Here is a 21,457-nt window from a genome sequence, read left to right on the forward strand (position 1 = left end):
AGTTATTGTAAATTTAGGAATTTTAATCACACTTTAATACCATTAATTTGATCCTATGATTAATTATTCATCATAGTAACATCCGCCACCATTACTTACAGTATTTTTCTTGTGATTGTATTCCTTATATTTCAGTCGTCGATTTGTATTCTATTTTTTTCAAAAGTCGCCCACTGATTGGATAATATTGTCAACTTAGAAATAAATATCTAATTGAATAGGTAAAATTTTATAATACCGTCAGTTTGTACAAGTTATCAAGGGTGTCTACAATTGCAATCGTCCCTTTTATACTTAGCTTACCTGCTCAGGTAAAAAGGTGTATTGCTTAATATACCTGAGATTTTTCAGTGTAACAGTCTTTTTATTATACATGTGGTCGTGTCGTAACTGTAATGCATCACATAACGTACTCAGCTGGACTACTGTACCTCAATCAAGTCTGAAATATCCATATAGACTTTTAAACAGTGATTTAGTATTTGGCTATGAACGATAATGGGATTTTAATTATTTTATTTATTTTATAATGAAGTTAAATTGGATTATCCTTGCACTAGTAGTATTGGTAAGTAGCAATATTTAAACTTTCATTCAAAGAAAAATAGAATAGCTACGATTCTTCAAAAAAAATGTGCCTTCTATCCGACGTACTTTAATTTGTCTTTTTGTCTTTATATATCCCAACTCGAAATGCCCATTACCCTGACACATTGTCAAATCATTTTTGTGTTTTATTTCAAAACACATTTTCCTATATCTAATTGTTATATACATTAACTATAACAAGATCACTGATGTAATTATTGGTGTCATTTTAATGACAGAATATGTCGTATCACTCTTAACCATGATGCATTAGAGGCACTTACTGTGAGAGAAAAACAATTAACAATCTGCACCACATGCGCTGTACCGCGTGTGCTGGGTCGTTGATGTTTTGTCTATGAACATTTATTCTTGATACTTTGTAGAAAAAGGGCAGCCACTATATATTTATGATTGGTATTGGAATTCAGGAATCAATTTAGATGCAGTTTAGGTGCCACATTTTTGTACAAAAACTTGAATTGAAAAACCTGTTGCTTAGTTATGTTAAATGCGCGTAGTTTCGTTTTTCATTTTGAACTTTGACATTTAAGGAAGTCTCTAAATGAAAATTGGACATTTACACTATTTAAATTCTATTTGAATTCGCTGAATGACTTATAAAACAGTCACTCGTTTGTACCACAGAATCATCATTTGATTGAAAAGAAAAACGATTTGATGAAACCAATCTGATCAAAAAGATTTTTTTCGGACTTAACATCCAAATTGAAAAAAGAGGGTTACCGTAAAAAGAAAATGAAATGTTCCACTTTATTTATAAATTAATGACGGAGATAGTTATTTTTGTACTTCTATATTTGGTTGTATTAAACGAAAAAACAATCTTTCTCACAAGGCTTATTTAGTATACATAATGCGTATAATATTTTAAATTATTCAAAACCGGTACAAAATTGTGCAAGTTACTGTATTTAAAATATGCAAGACTAGAGCATTCCAAGATAACGTAAACATCTTTAAATTGAATACTTTATGCACATACATATGAATAATTTAAACCTTTTTATAGTATTATAGCACCGTTAAAGTTGACTTTTGGCTTTAATACTACAGTGTTTTGTAGTTTATTGGCTTTTATAGATTTTCTGTTTTCATTTAAAGTATTAAAATTTTATATAAATTATATTTTTTTGTAATGTTAAACGATTACAAAAGATGGTCCGTTGCACATGAAGAGTAAAATCTTTTTATTTTGAAATTAGATTTTGCACATACAGATGTTTGATTAAATCTTAAAAGTGTTGTTCCCACGGGATGAGCAAAAAGAGTCAAAGATACATTTTCTAGTGTGACTTCAAACGATGTACATGTATATTCAGAACAAGCTTATGAAACTAATTGTTTTACAAAAAGTATGGTGAGAGATTGGAATTTAAAACAAAAAGAGGTCAATTTAGAATAAGGATAAAATAAACTATTGATAGATACTTATACATAATAGCCTGCTTTTTTGTTATCCCAGTGGTATTTATTGCTAGGTTATTTTAACAAGAATGTTGCATGGATTAATTAAAGTTTTGAACTTCCCAATATTAGACATACATGTATATAGTATTCACCCAACAACGATAACGCCCTTTTCCCACCAAAACATAACCTTTTATGTCGATTGTATGTTGCCACTAGTTGTCTTTTTAATAGTTATTCCTATCTCAGTGACATATACCCAACATCTCGGTTTTATTTGTGACAAGACTCGTGTTAAGAGAGAGCCATATCTCTTGCACGTTAAAGACACCCTTGTAGATTTCGAAAAAGAGCAGGCTAATGCCGCTACAAGGCAGCACTCGCACCCGCAAAGTGGAAAGGGATTAATATAAGTTGAAAAACTTGTTTCCCAATCCACTATAAATAAAAATGTTTAAACTAAGAAATGGTGGTCCATTCCTACATGTACATGAATAACCTTGGAGTCTGTCAATGATGGTTGCAATATAAACCTCTGAGTCTGTCAATGGTGATCATATAAACGTGTTTACAATTCCGATCAAATTATAATAAAAAGAATATGTGACGAGGACTACTTTGTACCGATAATTTGATTGTTTTTCTATACTGTATAGACAAGAAACTAAAGGAAGGTGACATTTATGGTCCGTCCTATTCACTGGTAATTGTTGACAAGGTTATCGAAATGTCACTATAGACACAACAACTCTATCCTAAGTAAAATGGACAAAGATATGAATTACAAATGTGGTAAAAAAAATAAATAACCGTCATTAGTACGGACTTTTCATAGCTAATAGAATAGGCATATCAGGTATTATTAACTAGATATAGGATAGGTAGCCCCCATTTGATATTATCAATGATACAAATGGCGACCGAATTCTTTCCAATCATTTAAGATATTTGCTAAATATAGGCAAAGTAACAGTCAGGGCATTTTCAATCTTGGATTGGTACTACCACTTCGAAAACGTATAAAGTTACACGGTCCAAAAATTAAATTAACGATTGTAAAGCTGTTTTGTGGATATAAACCTCTTCTCATAGCATCCAACACGAGAATGAAACATAATTTGTATAGATTGTAGAGCCTCAAAACGACACAAAAGATATATAACACGTAAAATTGAAGATAACGACTTGTTTTATGAATGAAATGGTCATTTAAAAAGTACAAATCGTTTTCAGACGTATCGCAAATATTGACTTATCTATAATGTGTTTGTTAAAAAACAAGAAAACCCGTATTTGGATGTTTGGTAATATGAAATAAAGCCATTTCATGTTAGATAAAATTTACTTCAAGGTTTTTCACCTACTTTTATCTAAATTAAAAGATTTCTAAATCCACGTTATAACACATGTACGTGACTGTTGTACAAAGAAATGACTTTGTTTCCGGAAATAAAAATGATGTTTTCACTGTTTTATTTCAATACCCTACTGGTATATTTTTAGATTAAGAAATAATTTGTCTCTACAGAGCCTTTATAATTTGGAAATATGTTTGCGAACAAATATGAGAACTGTCCTGCGTTGCCACACGGTCCCAAAACATGTATGTAGGGTGAAAGCTTGCGAAAAGTAAGAATTGTCCTGTATTGACACAACAGTCATTGAAATATTGAAAAACTACCTTTTGTTCTTCGAATTTAGCTATATAGATAAGATCTACCATGAAGGTCCGTCTTGACAAATCTTTTAAGGATAAAGCGTCATTTGCCGTAAGGCACGGACACCTGTCTAGGTCGTCTGTCTTTCACATTAATATACCAATTTAATCCAAATTTAATTGACTGAATAGTCGCTGTCTTCTTGACCAAAGGTAATTCGCAGTTTTGTACGTTGAATAAAAAAGATACGGCATATTTTATAGTTGATATATCAACATTGTGTAGCAAATTATGTGCATGGGCGGATTTGGTTGTAATTATAGACTTTTGTTAAAAATTATACAGTAATCATTTATTTGAAAGGTAATTCAAATAAGGTTCAGATGCCTCTATCGTTTGTAAAATGTACTTAATCATTGAAAATATTACAAAATGTGAAATCGACATGGGTATGTGTGTGCTTTAAAGGTTTGTATAAAGATTCATACCGATAAGTGTGTGTTTGTTTCATAGATGATCATGTGTATGTGTGATCCTTTAGTAAAATTTAACATCCAAATAAAAGAATACTTTCGAGAAAAAACAAAAATGCGGTACGATATTTCTTGAAAGCATGAACACATTATAATACATAGAACAAAATCTTTTTACATAGAAAGGATTATTCGGCTACATGTCAGGGCGAATGATGCGAAAGTCCTATCGCCAGTTAGAGAAGTAAAGTAACCAATTTAGACTAATACAAATATATTAGAAAAAGAGTTACTGAGAAAAATGTACTGATTTTGGGTCATGGATACACCATATCTGTTCCTTTACTGTTCATTAAGCCTAATGAAGATATGGGTAATACATTTGTTTAACTTGACTTCTCCCGTGGAAAAAGGGGCACCTGTTTGCTTGTGGGATACGAATAATTGATTGTCACGACCTGTTTGAATTAGAACATTACATATGGCAACTTATGTTGAGAGAATGTAACACTTTCCCCTCATTAAAGAACCTCTACAACTACTCTCTGTCGGTTGTAAGATGCTTGTTGCAAAACCAAAATGTTTAAATCCAACATTGATTTCACTATTTTTCCAATTGCAGTCAAATTTGACCAGCATTCATCTCATTGGACCCATTTATTTAACAGTACTTTATTTCATTAAATGTCAGATTTCTTTGTTCACGTCTTCAATATTGATGAAATATTTGCCACGGAACATTAACTTATTAACAAAACGATAAAGCTACGAATTCACATACACTTTTGAAAGTAATTCGCAAATTAATTATGCTGTCACTAGCACAAATCAGGAAATTGGGACTGTATATCCCCTCCTAACCTCTGAAGTTCTCTTCAGCGAAAATTGCTGTGATAATCCTTTATTTTCATTCTTTAAATGCATTGTAATAAGGTTTTATCTTGTGATAATGCAAATTTTGCTAGTAAATGAACGTATTTTGGTATTTTTGATAAAGCTTTCCAACTACAAAAGTTGTCCTCTGTAATTTAAAGAAAACACATATATTATTACTCTGTCAATTTGTTTTGGTTGTCTTAGTTTTAATATTAATAGATATGTTGATATTATACATACCAATTGATCAATTGATTGTTAGATCACAAGATTACAAGTGATCCTCTTACAACTGAATTCAATTATGACCCTATTGCTTTAAATATGATAGCATTCATGTTATATCCGATGCGTGAATTTTCTTTATGAATGCCAATGGTACAAACTGATCTCATTTATATTTTAGACTTAATGTAATGGTTTTTGATTTATTATATTAGATTATTACACTATTTACTTGTATGTAACAAGTGACGAATAATCCGTAGTAGCTAATTAGATATTGTGTCCATTAAAATTAGAAAATCGTTATATCAAAGTTAAAATTCAGAATGAAAATTGGGAAAATGTTTAAGGGACAACGACTCGACCAAAGAGCAGATAACTGCCGAAGTCCACCAATGTGTCTTCAACTTTTGGAGTTTGTGTTACTCCGACTTTAGCTAATATATTTAGGTAACATGGGGATTGTAATTTTATAATTATTTAAGGCTATATATAATAACTTAACAGTATGCTACATTGTATATCAGAATATTTTGGGACAAATCTAAATGTGATGTTAAGTCTTTTCATCTACACATAAATCAATAAGGTAAAACATTTAGACATCTGGGAAAATGCTGTATTTCGGTAACAGAAACAATTACTCTTGGAAAGAAATGATAGTTTTTCCAGACTCATTTGGCTCACCACAAACAATTCTTCTTATATATAGGATAGTAACTTATCATTTTAAAAACCGACCGTGCGAGGGCTGTATAGCCAGTCAAGGTCGTTAAACACCACCACATATATATATTTTAAAAATCTGTTACTAGTACTGTGTTCTATTTTAATGATAGATGCAATTTACCCATCGCCAGTATTAAACATCAGTTGATAGTTTTGCTATTCGAAAAGCTGTAAACGACGAAGAGACATAGTCTAAACAGTGTAGCATTGCACTGCATCAGTGTATACCACATACGACATGCATTATCCATGAGCAGATTATCAGTTCTATTTGTCATTCTGTCGATCATTATCCATGAGCAGATTATCAGTTCTATTTGCCATTCTGTCGATCATTATCCATGAGCAGATTATCAGTTCTATTAGCCATTCTGTCGATCATTATCCATGAGCAGATTATCAGTTCTATTTGCCATTCTGTCGATCATTATCCATGAGCAGATTATCAGTTCTATTAGCCATTCTGTCGATCATTATCCATGAGCAGATTATCAGTTCTATTTGCCATTCTGTCGATCATTATCCATGAGCAGATTATCTGTTCTATTAGCCATTCTGTCGATCATTATCCATGAGCAGATTATCAGTTCTATTTGCCATTCTGTCGATCATTATCCATGAGCAGATTATCAGTTCTATTAGCCATTCTGTCGATCATTATCCACGAGCAAAATATCAGTTCTATTAGCCATGCTGTCGAGCATTATCCATGAGCAGATTATCAGGTCTATTAGCCATTCTGTCGAGCATTATCCATGAGCAGATTATCAGTTCTATTTGCCATTCTGTCGATCATTATCCACGAGCAAAATATCAGTTCTATTAGCCATGCTGTCGATCATTATCCATGAGCAGATTATCAGGTCTATTAGCCATTCTGTCGAGCATTATCCACGAGCAGATTATCAGTTCTATTAGCCATTCTGTCGATCATTATCCACGAGCAGATTATCTGTTCTATTAGCCATTCTGTCGAGCATTATCAATGAGCAGATTATCTGTTCTATTAGCCATTCTGTCGAGCATTATCCATGAGCAGATTATCAGTTGTATTAGCCATTCTGTCGATTAATTCAAATATTGCTTAATAGTTAAAAATAGATTGTAGTAATAAGTTCAATTATACAAACAATTCATTATTATTCTTTTGATGGATGCACTTCACATTGATAATAGTTTCTATATGTGATGACTATAACGGTATGCGAGACATTCTCTCTCTGCACCAGATTGCATGTTTTAAGCCGATAACCAAATTTCTCTTCAACGCCATCTATAATGCTTCCGGTTTCTTCATATTTTATGAATTTTAAGACGTGTCATCAATAAATCTTGTATCGAGCATTTGAGCAGCACATTTCAGATTCACTCGGCAAATTTACGCAATAGGACTACGATTTATTGGTTTCATAAGATACTGGCATATATATTGCACATACAATGAGAAATTTACTGTTTTAAACATGTTTGTGTACGAATTTTACAATAAATGCTAAAATGAATTCATCATAGATACCAGGATTAACATTTTGTATCTGCGCCAGACGCGCGTTTCGTCTACAAAAGATTTATCAGTGACGCTCGAATATAAAAAGGTTACAAAGGCCAAATAACTTTCTTAACCTTGTTACTTTAATGTTTCGGAACATCTGTCAGTTGTCACATGTGGAGCAGGACCTGCTTCCCCTTCCGGAGCATATGAAATCATCCCTAGTTTTTGTTGGGATACTTGTTGTTTTTGTACCCCTGTTTATGATATTTTATTCACACATCATTGTCAATATAATGGAAATTGATGCGACTGTCGTACAAGTGAGCAGTTTAGCGCTATAAAACCAGGTTCAATCCACCATTTTCTACATTTGAAAATGCCTGTACCAAGTCAGGAATATGGCAGTTGTTATCCATTCATTTGATGTGTTTTATCTTTTGATTTTGCCATTTGATTTGGAATTTTCCGTTTTTAATTTTCCTCGGAGTTCAGTATTGTTGTGATTTTACTTTTTGAGAAGCTTTGCGATCAGCTAAAATGCTGTAAATCTCTGTTAATGTGTATTGCGCCATCAATTTAGGTGTCAGTTATTATCTTCCGACTTAAACAATTTTTATTTGTTCTAACTATCAGTAGCAGATTAGTTTAATCTAAATACTTTTAGTTTATGTACGAAACGATTATGATTTTCAACACACTTGTCAAAATTAAACAAATTTTAATTTCATATCAAACATTTTTGTCATACTTTTGAAGAAAGTGTTTCATACTTTGATAATGTAATGTATCGCTGCCAACAATTTGACATATGAATGGGTGCATTTAATTCCAAGTAACCTTTGTTTTTATACTAAATCAAAAAGATTCTAACAACATTTCCAAAATCTACGAGTCGAAAAAAAAAACACGACCCTATCGCCAAAAAGAAAAACACAGAAAATACACACAAATGCGCCAAACACAATGCAGAAAACTAAGATGGGGCAACACGAACCTCACCATAAACTTTGTAACAGGGTTAGTTTGATCATGTAATACTTCAAATATACAGTTACCATATCTTATTCATAAACGAATTCATCCTTAACATGCATGAAATATTTGCCACTGGATATTAAGCAACAACAATCAAATGGTTATAACTGATATATTCTTTCTTTTAACAGATTGTTGGCTGTGATGGTATTGCTGGATCAAATGCCAGGTTAGATCACTGTGGTGTATGCAGTGGAGATAGTTCATCATGCCAGCTAATATCAGGAATATTCACCAGGAGATACCTTAAATATGGATATAACTTGATCAGTCGTATTCCTTCCGGAGCATGTAACATCAACATAACAGAAATGTCCCGCAGTAGGAACTATTTAGGTATATTTATAGTATAGATAATGAAAGTCCCGCAGTAGGAACTATTTAGGTATATTTATAGTATAGATAACGAAAAATTACCATTTATGTAATACTTGATTGTAGATAGAATGAAAAACAATGTATTCTCTTACAGTAAAAATCGTATTGCATTGATGATTAATTCACAATGCTATATACATGTTTTTATTTTAGTTTGGATATTTTCATTTAGAGAACAGATTGTTATTATAGTCGCTTACATACTTTTCTTAAACGTTTTGATAAAATGTTCATGCTGTATTTATCCCAAGGTTACTGTTGGATTTCATAGAGTACTCTCACTTCAAATACTCTAAATCATCATACTAAAACATAACAAATGATAAGAAGTTTATCTCAAATATTGAAATATTTTATTTATTCCTTACCATCAATGAAAATGTCCTTGAAATAATTGGAACGAAAAGTTGCATATCTCATTCGCAATCTAAGTTTTGATAAGTTATTCTTAGGGCTGATATTGCCGTCTTATGTTATATATAAATAGTACATTTCTCTGAAATAGATATTTTTGTTCAAAGGAAACTGTCAGAAATACAAAACTAACCTTGGCAACGTTAACGATCCTGTATTTTTTTTCATACTCGAATACCTTGAATGAAAACTAATGTAATCACAAGTTTGTTAAGTGACATATAACATGGTTGTACTTTAAAATATTTGCATAATAAATTAAGGTTACAAAACATTTCTATTTACGAACTGTCCTCTTTGTCAAACTAAAAAAAATCAAATCTTTTATCAGCTTTCTGACAGTTTTGGACATCGCTTATTGTATTGAATGACTTTTGCAGCTGACAGTTAATCGTGAAAAAAACAATATCAAATGTAATACATTCAATATCTATCGATTTACTGACATTATTAACAGTCTTATTGCTTACAGGAATATGTCATGCCAATGTTGTAACACCTATGCAAAGCTTTTTATAAAAGTATACGAATCAAATATGCTATTGGTTGGAATTTTATTTATTTGGACGATATTATATTGTATTTACTGAGTATGACGTGACACTTAGACCCTTTAATGCAGTTCTAGCTTATTTAATAGAAAATAAACTTTATAAAGATCAAACCATTTATCATATATTGACCTCTGACACGACACATTGTGTCTCGATGACTTTCTAGGGTATGGTATAACTGCAGTGTTATCATTGAGATTTTCCCTAATGTACGATTAAACGAAAACAAGATAACAAACTAGGTGACAAGCAAGGTTAATGGGGTTTATCAGCTGCGTGACCATTAAGTAGACTTGATGGTCATCTAAACCTACTTCACATAATGAAGCTTTGTCTGACCACATCAGTCGCTGTCGGTTAAGCTAACAACTGATGTATCCGTTTGTTGAACATAGGCTTTTATTTCAAGATATAGTGCTCGAAGTCTGTTTCAGTATCATTACCGTTGTTTATTTTCGAAAAGTGATTTTTAAGTTATCGGCCCTAGCTACTTAAGACATCTTTAAAATTGAACTTAATAAACTTCCCGTTGTACTATACTTAAGAGAGAAAAGAGGCCGCACTGATTAGTAGTTATGTCATATGTTGTATATTTATCAGAAGAACGAAGCGAACGCAAATGGAAAAGTACTGGTCGATATTCATCTTGAAAATCCTGGTTAATATTATGATATGAACAACTATTTAAGGATCTTTTCGACATTAATTTTTCACAGCTAAATAGTATTTATCTGTAAAATTACCAAAGGAAATATTTTATAACTATTAAAGACGAATGTAAGCCATTTCTTTACAATATGCAAAAAATACTGTTTTACCATCTCACATAGTGTATTTAAATACAAGTGTTTCATTTTTCATCTTTCATCTTTACAAAACACCTGTACGAATGATTGTCGCAACTTTCCTTTTAATTTGAATATTTAGGATATTGAATAGTTCTGTTTTGAGCAAGTGCATGTCTATTTAGGGTCTTCTTTGGGTACTATTCAGTGCATAATTATCCACTTCGTTACACCGCCCAATGGCGGGATTGTCAAATGAGACGTTAATTGTGTAATAATACAACAAAGATCGCTTCATACTTAGTAAACCATTGAAACGTGCGAGTGAATGAAGTTTTTAAAAAAGTTGACCCTGTGTCGAATATCACCTGAACAAGTATGCAAATACCTGGAATTTTTGTATGCTTAAATTCGCTACTTTTCTGTTAATGATTATTTTATTAATAAGCGAGTATTCTTCTGAATATAATACCAATCCCCACATCCTTTTTCAACATTTGTTTTTTCTTCAAGTGTTTATTATGTTCTGAACATTTAACTTTTGGTTAGGGTTTTGGTTTTAAATTTGTTGACAAACCGTGTGATTCTGAGGGGTTTTATGCATGGATTATGATTCTACGTAGTTTTTATAGTGATTAAGATTAAAACACAATGTTTACTGCTGCACCCCTATTTTTGACATTTTTTGCCTATGATGTCTGTTTGTTTTGTTCACACATCGTTGTCAGAACATCAAATAGGTTAACGTACCACTTATTTTCATAAATATATATAAACAGAACGAATATTATATATTTATTCTTTTAATATAATTATACATCCATGTATATGAAATTAGTGGTACGATAATTAGGCTAGTAGTAGCTTTTGAAACAGACACATATCGTTATACATATGCACGAACTTGTTTACAATCGTATTTGACCATCTGTTTTTTAAACGGACTATGTTTGGACATTTATGTGACAGTGTTCAATTGATATATCAGATATATGATATATTTCGGAAAAGCCTTCCACCTAAATGATGTAATCAACAGATATAGCTTCCGGTGTTCAAATCTTGGGAAAAGTTTTGAATGAAAAAACAAATATAAAAAAACTGAGATAAATGGAGCAATACTTGGTGTGTTCATGGTACGCACCACCGCTTTAGACGAATTCAGACTGAATCTAAAGGTAAAGAGGAGGCATAAACCCCTTTTGAATTTCCAAAATAGACGACTACTTTGTATCTTCAGTTCATCTGATGCAAAAACACGTCTCTTGACGTCTAGTTCAGACTGACATGTATTATTATTTTCGTGTTGGTGACCGTAAATCTTGTATTCTGTCGATTTAATACGGCCATCCTCAGTTCAAAAATGTAGTTATACTTATGCAAATTTTGTTTAAAACTATGTGATTTTAACTAAATAAAAAATCAAATAATCAAATACACGTGTTGGAATTGCTGATACAAATAGAATACCTATGACAAGACGACAATTTTTGGACACTTGAATTAAGAGATCACCACGCAACATGAATCTACCAAACAAAACCCTTCTCGTGTGCATAATACATTAGTCTACATCAGATAGCAGAATTTATTTTTATATATTTGCATAATGACTTTAAGTCGCTTGCATCTAGTTTAAATCTGCAAAACAACAGCCTATTTAGTAGCCTGATTTTGTTACATTGCCTTCATAGATACGAGCAATATAATTTGGGTTAGACCTTGGTTGATATTTATTTTGTAAAACAAAAATGTGTTAAAAATGCATGGCCTTTTTAGGTCAAACATGTCTATTTCGACATGTTTATTATATTACAAGTGTCCTTTTTGCACTAAAGTGTCGAATTTATTAAACGTGTTCATTTATCAATGAAATTAACATTTTATATTAGAAAATCTTCGTTAATTTCACTTTTTTTTTATCATCTTCAAGGGCCAAGTTATTATCATACATTTGTGTACAAATTTCAAAACGGTGAAAATAAACAACATAGTCTTGTTTTAATCTATAAATAAACGAACGCATATACATCCCCATAATACCATGCATGCATCAAATTAGTTTTCTCGCCAAGACGAAGTCACAGATTTTTTTATTTAGAACCGCTATTTTCAGCAACCAGAGACATCAACTTTTGTTTTTTATTAAGGATTGGGACAAGCTCAGTTAAAAGAGAATAATACTATTGACTGAATAGATTGAATGGATGCATTATTTCCTAAAAGAACATACATTCTAAAGCAATCGAAACCTGTAATTCTTCTAAATATGAAACAATGATAATGGGCAGAGTACAACAACAATGATACAATCTCAGACATATCAATGGTGATTAGTCGGCCCCGCCCATTGAGGCATGGTTCATCGGTATATTTTAAACTATGTCAATTGTACTATGTTTCAGTGCGACTCATGGGGTGGGGGTCGCTAACTTAAACAGCCCATGTTGCATTAGTGGTTTTAAGTGAGGAATTAACTGGCATTATAATGCGATGTTTAGCATAACTGTTCTTATCTTTTAAATTTGTCGGAAGGTCGCCATTGACAAGCGATCGAGCTAATAATTAATGACAAGTTCAAACGGTCTCGATAATAAGTTACAAAAGCTTCATCATCAATAAATATCAAACAATTTGTGATGATGCTAAACACTTTTTAGTAATAACTTGAACTTGTTTCAAAAGTGCCTTTACGTAGCATGAAATGCAATATACTTTACTAACTAAGTCAATATTGTACACATGAAAAGTGAGTGATAAATTGTGCAGTTATATGTGTGAGGTCGGGGAAATAGTTTAGATGAAATGAAAGTCGGTGAATAAGACATGATTTAAGTATTTTATGATTGGAATACGATGGAAATTCCTCGCTTGTCACTTACGTTTAAAATATTTGATTTTTTTTCTCTCTTACACTATTAATTTCTTTAGTGTTTCAGATGCTCTTCAATTATCACCTATAACCCCAAATTGTTTGTAAATCTATCATTTCTAGTGCACGAAAGTTAGATTTATGTCTAGTACTGCTTGCAAGGTTATCAGGTTCCATAGATACGAGGATAAATCAGTCTTCGTTCTTTCGTCATTCATATAACGTGGTGTTGATACACAATGTATGGAAACCTTTGGATGGGAAACTACTTCCTTTTGGGCAGCAAACTTATATCAAAAACGAATTACAAAACGAATTACAATGTCTTGAAACCCATGTTTGGAAAACTTCCTTTTGGTCAGCAATCTAATATCAAAGGTTTATCACTATGAGTGCAAATTCTTGGTCCGGAAAAGTCCTCGTTGGCAGCAATATAATATCAAAGGTGTATCATAATGTATTAAAATTCTTGGTCGGGAAACGTCCTTCTGGGCAGCAATATAATATTATTGGCGAATCACAATGTGTGGAAACCCTTGGTCGTGAAACTTCCTTTTGGGCAATAATCTAACATCAAAGGTGTATCATAATGTGTGAAAATTCTTGGTCGGGAAACGTCCTCCAGGGCAGCAATATGATATTAAAGGTGAGAATCACAATGTGTGGAAACCCTTAGCCTGCAAACTTCTTTTCGAGCAGCAAACCAGTATCAAAGGTGAATCGAAACAACTGGAATACTTTTTAAGCTGAAATATATAAACGAAAAATGAAAAGTTACATTCTAAAAATCTTTCCATCTGTGCCAACACTAACTTTTGATCTGAGATATACAATTTTAAAATGAATAAATTGATTTCTATCGATGTTAATTAGAAAATAGTTGACAAATGTAAATAAGACGAAAAAACACAACAAAAATCAAATAAATACATTAATGTATGATTTTTAACAGTACACCAGTTTTGTCTAACATAACCCAACCAAACCACTTCTGTATAGCTGTGCATAGATTTCTCTTAAATAAAGAATATTTTAAACTCGTAGGACGAGGTCAATTAATTTGAACAATTTAGAAATACTTGAACGGATACGGAAGCAATTATATATTAAATTTAACAAATATTTAAAGTTAACAAATGGTCTTGTTGTGTCATCAAAGGTGTATCACAATCTTTGTAAATTCTTGGTAGGGAAAGTTCCGTTTTTCAGGGCAGCAATATAATATCAAACTAAGGTTAATCACAATGTTCAAAAACAATTTGTTGGGAAACGCCTTTAGGGCAACACTCTAATATATAAGATGAATTATAATGTGTGGAAATTTAACCCATGGTCGGGAAATTCCTTCAGGGTAGCAAACTAATATCAATGTTTGGAAACCATTTATCGACAAACTTTCTTTTGAGCACCAAACTTATATCAAAGGTGAATCGCAACAACTGGAATACTTTTTAAGCTAAAATATATATACGAAAAATGAGGACTCAGATTTGAAAAATTAAAAAGTTTCATTTTTTAAAATCTTTCTATCTGTTGCCAAGACTTACTTTTGTTCTTTGGGAAAGATCGCAATTTTGAAATGGTTTGATCTCTGTCGATACTATAAGAAAATAGTTACACAATGTAAATGATACAGAAAAACAACACCACACAAACGAATACATTAAGTCAGGAATATGACAGTTATTATGCATGCGTTTGGTGTGTTTGAGTTTTTATTTTGCCATTTTATTACTGACTTTCCGTTTTGAATTTTTTCTCGGAGTGCAGTATTGTTGTGATTTTTAATTTTTAATATATGACTTTCATTAGAAGATTTACCACTCTACTCCATAAGTAAAGTTCTGCGGATCTCAGCAAGATTTGAAGACCACCGGAGATCTGTTATTAACATGTTTAAAATAGTACAGTAACTTTCAATTGTTGTAAAATGTCTCAATAAATAATTGCTCTTAATGTTTCGGTTTTAAATGCTTTTGATTTTTTGGACTGATCAAACAATATTTTGTTCATCTTGGGACAATCATGGATTAATTCTCCAGTCTTGAAAAATATAGTAAGCAGGTATCAAAAGCAATAACTACTGCCAATAAATCGTACATCACAGGCCTTAGAGCCACAACAAATGTATAGAACGTAACCATTAAGTGCAATTTTGACTTCAAACACACTTTCCGCGCTGGGTAGAAAGATAATTTTTCGTCTATCCAAAAGAAACGTGCAGATTCAACGATCCTTTTTGGAAAATATGGATTATTGTACCGTTACATATTATATTACACAATTCATCAGAAAACGTATACCTTAATGTTCTTACTTAGAAGACCAAGCAATGAAATAGGCTAACAAAAAACACTCAAACCACTTCTATATAGCTGTGCATAGATGTCTCTTAAATAAAGAATATGTTAAACTTGTAAGACGAGGTCAATTAATTTGAACAATTTAGAAATACTTGAACGGATACGGAAGCAATATATTAAATTCAACAAATATTTAAAGTTTACAAATGGTCTTGTTGTGTCAATTCTTTGCAGACAAAAAAATGTAGGGCAAGTGATGTGTACTTAGTACCAAATAACAACTTTCTGTAAAGGATTTAGATATCCCAATATTTTCTTAAGGTGTGTTTAGTCGCGTTTAGACAGCAATAAATTATAAAATATCTTTTAAACATAGTTTGAATCCTTGTGTTTGTTCGATTAACAATTTATGAATGTTTTATCACCAAATAAATAGCACAAATCACAACTTAAATGAGTGGGTATTTAAGACTTGTTCCAATATTATTCAGGTTTATAGATATTCCGGATTTCATATCTTTCAACGCTGACTTTTTTGTCTGATTAGGAACATTAGAAGACTTATATAGTTTTTGTAAACGAAAATGTATAAACCGATGGACATAAATTGTCTTATATTTACTATAACAACTATCATTAAAAATCTACAGCATGGTGGTGATTTCTATTGTAAATCTTGAAAAGGCGCCTAAGGTCTTATATAAAGCATAAATATCAGATCTTTTTCATGATTAAACTTTCTTGAAATGATAAATGTGTCTGCTATTAATAAACTATAAATTCTGGCATCATAATTGCAGGAGCCATTTTCCGGTTTTCTTCATTCATTTTTGATTCTTTTATTTCCTATTGAGCTCATGCAATTGAAATTAAGAGGAATATACCATCAATATGAGTCCAACAGCTTGGTCTTCTCAAAGAGGTAGAGCCAATTTTCCCTGAAGTTATTTTGAACTATAGTAATTTTCCTCAGTTCTACTTAACTAAAATTCACAGTATAATAAATTAATTATTCATACTTTAAAAGTTTTTTTAAAAACAACATTTTGAACTCTAACATGTGAGCAAGTATAAACACCTAAAGATAATTGCCCCAAACTGCAATTTGGACAGATTTTGGGAAAATGTGTAAAATAACTAAATGTGAACAGTCTTAACCAACACCAAAAACACATGTAAAGTAATTATTTCAGATACAAAGTAATTCATATTGTAAATGATGTGTTTTGTATGCAAAATTTTAGCAAAACATGTAAAATTCCAACATTGTATTTAATTGCGATGTTGCGGTGAATATCATTTTGATTCTATGGTCACATTTTGTATTCGACTTCCATTAGGTTTTATCAACTTTCTGATGTTTCCTTTGGAAGGAAACAAATACCAGGAAATGTGACCCTACCTCTTTTGAATCTATTTAAAATCAACATTGGCACACTTATTTTTCTAACGATGTAAATGAAAATATTTTGATAAATCTCTAAAAAAAAAACTTAATGTATCGACCGATTAAGTATTTTGTACACAGAAAATTAGCGTATCAATGATATTTCAATAAAGACATGTCAACATATAAAGGTCTAATTCCTTGGCTGGTGATACCCTCGGAGACGAAGCATTCCCAAGGAGTGGCAACGAGCAAGTTGATTAGATTTAACAATCCATGACTTTGTAATATAAATTAAACAGCGACTTAAAAGGGAGCACATGTACAGTTACTATGTCACAAGAAAAATTTAATCTACTGACTGAAATATTGGGAAAATCTTTTGAACAAGTAAGCTCAGATCATGTGTTTCAGCTCAGTAGTCAGTGCTTCGGTATTGACACGAGTTATGACCATCTTTTTACTTATAAATTTACGTTGGGAAATTAAAAAAAATTAACTATCAGTTCAAACTGCCTCAGGCAATGTTGACGTAGGTAACCATGGTTATATAGCCCCTCGCGCTTTAATTGGGTTAATGGGTAGCTTTTCAATGTTTGGGTTCGAGAGTTTCTGGTGAAGGCAAATCAAGAAAAGTGCTTAAGGCGAATGTTTAAAGTGTGTAATTTAAGTTGTTTGTCTTGTTTTCTGTAAAAAAAATATTATAAAATGGTAACCATGGCCCGTTTTGTTGCTATGGTACATTCAAGCCATCACGTTATTTTCAATATCGTGGTCCTTGTGTCACGTCATGGTACTGTTTGTACCTAAAAACAATTTAAAGTTCACAATAAAAACATTTAATTTTATTTTTCACATTAGATACACATTGTCGGGCACATCAAAAGAATTCATATCCGGTAAAGCGAAAAATCTTGATACGAAAATATTACATAATAGTTGTTTTATTTACATTTCTTTGTTTTACCTTTACTGGCCTTCTGTAGTGTGTCGAAATATTTGACTTATGACACAGTGGTACATGCACATAAAAAGCTAACTGTGATCAAAAATATGTAATTTATTGGATAAATAGTTCTTTTGTCTCGCCATTGACTAGACGGGCTTAAATCTATTAGCCCCCTTTCATTAATTTCAAATACGACAGTCAGCTTTATCTTAAGGCAGTTTACATTACTTACTGTAGCAATGTCATTTGATTATTAAATGTAGATATTATTTTAAATTCATATTTAACTTATTTGAATATACTAGTATAGTTTCATTTAGATATTGAAAACGGCTCAATGTAAGATTTATCTTCTTTGGCTGTCAAATTTTTCTGGTCGAGAAAAGCGTTTGGAAATGCTCACAAATTTTCTAATGTTTTATTTTATTCATGACGTCCTTCCTTGACTAGATTTTAACACTCTCATTTATTGAAAACGATTGTGCGACCTACATGTAGTTGATGCCTGAATATAACCCCGCATTATCTTAAAGTTATTGACTGTTCGTACATTAAATCAAACTTTTCAAATGACACATTTGTATGAATTTTTCAGCCTTAAGACAAACAGATGGCGATTACATTATCAATGGAAATTATAGACTTACTAGAAACGAAGTTTTCAGAGAAGCGGGAACAACTTTTACGTATCATAGAAATAAAAGATCAGAAGGCTGCCGATCGCAGTGTATTATGGCCGACGGTCCTACAACGAAATCCATTGACTTAGAGGTATTAAAATAGCTTATTATAAAAATGACACAGGTTTCCATATTTATGTTACAATATCCGCCGAAATTACAATAACTACATATCTCCAATTCATCATATATTTGCTTTAAGGCGAATACCTCTAGTATACTGCCTTGCCCATTTGAAACAAGAAGTATTCTATAGGAAGTCAATTAAAAACTACATGTCGAATAACACCATTGTGAAAATACACAAAACGGTCAACTCAAATTTACACACAGATATCTCGAACCCTGTAAAAAAATATTGGCGAGGAATGACCTACTGTTCATGTAACCCTTGTGGAAAGGTTAAATGGGGTTTTTCAAAAAGATGCATATATTCAGATTAAGTAAAGTTTTGACTGTACATGGCTCTAAAGGGGACAATAATGCATTTTGGAGTAGTAAATAATTTTATTTTTGTAGAAATTGATTTTCATAAAAGGAGTGTGACTATCTTCTGCAATAGACAAGTTTAATGTTGAACACTTTCTTTGTTACTATTTTCAAAATTTTCTATCAAAACCATTTTTAATACCATGATTTAAAACACTTAAAAAGTCAGTTGAATTATTTAAATGATAACATATATATTGGGGAAGAAAGCAAACATTAAAAAAAAACAATTTTCAATAGTTTTACATTGTAAGAATTTACAATATTGAGAGTATTCATCAAAATGAACATCAAAATGCAAATTTATACATGATAATTAAAAAAGAAAAAAAACGATTTCGATAGGTTTATACGGTAGTAGATATATTGTTGTAACTTATTATCATTCATGAGAACAGTTGAGTTAAGTGAATTATGGTTTTTACTATTGTCATATATCTGTTCATTTGTCATAACTGGCATAAAACAACATAATTCTTGTTGTTAACAATATAAATGTAATTGACTTTTCACCTTCCTATGTAAACTAGAACATGGTATGCTACCTTGTTGACATACAGTTAGTTAAGTATTTACAATATGTAAAGTATAACTACATATACTCAGCTGCCAGAAAAAGAATTATTAAGATATCTAGACCTCGGTAAAATATTACTTGTATTGTTTTTAAATGGGCTATAAGTATTTACTGTCTGATACTGGAGTGTGCATGAACGGAGGTTAAATTTACAGATATCTTTCCAACGCAGACCGACTTTAAACTAAATATTTGACCTCTAGGTCGTGGTTTTCCTTGTATCAAGGCTCTAGATCGTGGTTTTACTTGTATCAAGGCTCTAGGTCGTGGTTTTCCTTGTATCAAGGCTCTAGGTCGTGGTCTTCCTTGTATCAAGGCTCTAGTTCAAGGTTGTACGTTGGCCTCTAGGTCGTGGTTTTCCTTGTATCAAGGCTCTAGTTCAAGGTTGTACGTTGGCCTCTAGGTCGTGGTTTTCCTTGTATCAAGGCTCTAGTTCAAGGTTGTACGTTGGCCTCTAGGTCGTGGTTTTCCTTGTATCAAGGCTCTAGTTCAAGGTTGTACGTTGCCCCGTTGAGACTTCGCATCTTAAAAACCATAAGTGTGTCTGTTTTACAGATAAAAGATTAACAGAGTTATATTATACCACAATATTGACAGAAATATTTTTGTTATAATAAATAAAGGCAACAGTAGTATAACGCTGTTCAATAATCATAATTCAATTAAGCGAAAACATACGCGCGTCACTAACCAAAACAGAGGGGAACACATCATCTGTACTGATTATAGGAGGAAAACAACTGAACAACAGAGGGGAACACATCATCTATACTGACTATAGGAGGAAAACAGCGGAACAACAGAAACATTGAACTGCTACAAAAACAAAATATAAAAAGATGTGGTATGATTGCCAATGAGACAATTGTCCACAAGATATCAAAATGACACAGGCATTAACAACTATAGGTCACCGTACGGCCTTCATCAATGAGCAAAGCCCATACCGCATAGTGAGCTATAAAAGGCCCCGATATGACAATGTAAAACAATTCACACGAGAAAACTAACGGCCTTATTTATATAAAAGAATGAACGAAAAACAAATATGTCACACATAAACAAACAACAACCACTGAATTAAAAGCCAATATACATAGAAACAGACTATTTGATACAAACTGCCGTATTCGTGACTTTGGACAGGACATTTTTAGAACAAATGGTGGGTTGAACCTGGTTTTATGGATAGCCAAATAAAATTTCAAATATGTCACCCTTCCTTTTTATGAGATTGATGTTTTTTTTCAAATTGTGTTTTATAATATCGCAATGTATCATGGTACATGTGCAAATAGGCAATGTATTGAAAGGATAAATTGAATTATTAAAATAATCAATTGACTGACCATCATGCATGAATTGAGATATACTAAGAATGTGGTCATCACTAATATTTTATCTCATTTCATGATGAAACGAGTTCCTTGTTTTACGTCATGTTAAATCTAAGTTTGTGTGTAACAACACCGATTCTTACTTCATATATATGCAACTACATACAAGATGATGACTTGAATATGCTGAACCTTTTTATTGACGTCATATTTATTGAGTTTGGT

The 21,457-nt window shown here is 31.8% G+C and overlaps 1 protein-coding gene across 3 annotated transcripts in view; it reads left to right on the plus strand.

Moving 5' to 3' along the window:
- Nucleotides 1-21,457, plus strand: part of LOC139520679 (thrombospondin type-1 domain-containing protein 4-like) — an 89,567-nt gene that overhangs the window by 44,845 nt on the left and 23,265 nt on the right. For 2 of the 3 annotated variants that reach the window (XM_071313545.1, XM_071313546.1), the window contains 2 exons: nt 8,639-8,843; nt 18,745-18,920. In XM_071313545.1, the coding sequence (XP_071169646.1) occupies nt 8,639-8,843; nt 18,745-18,920 (381 nt within the window). Of the gene's footprint in view, nt 1-231; nt 569-8,638; nt 8,844-18,744; nt 18,921-21,457 lie in introns of those variants that run through there. The other variant, XM_071313547.1, reaches the window with a different exon arrangement.

The sequence above is a fragment of the Mytilus edulis genome, chromosome 4, assembly GCF_963676685.1.
Source record: "Mytilus edulis chromosome 4, xbMytEdul2.2, whole genome shotgun sequence".
In the NCBI taxonomy this organism is placed as follows: Eukaryota; Metazoa; Mollusca; class Bivalvia; order Mytilida; family Mytilidae; genus Mytilus; species Mytilus edulis.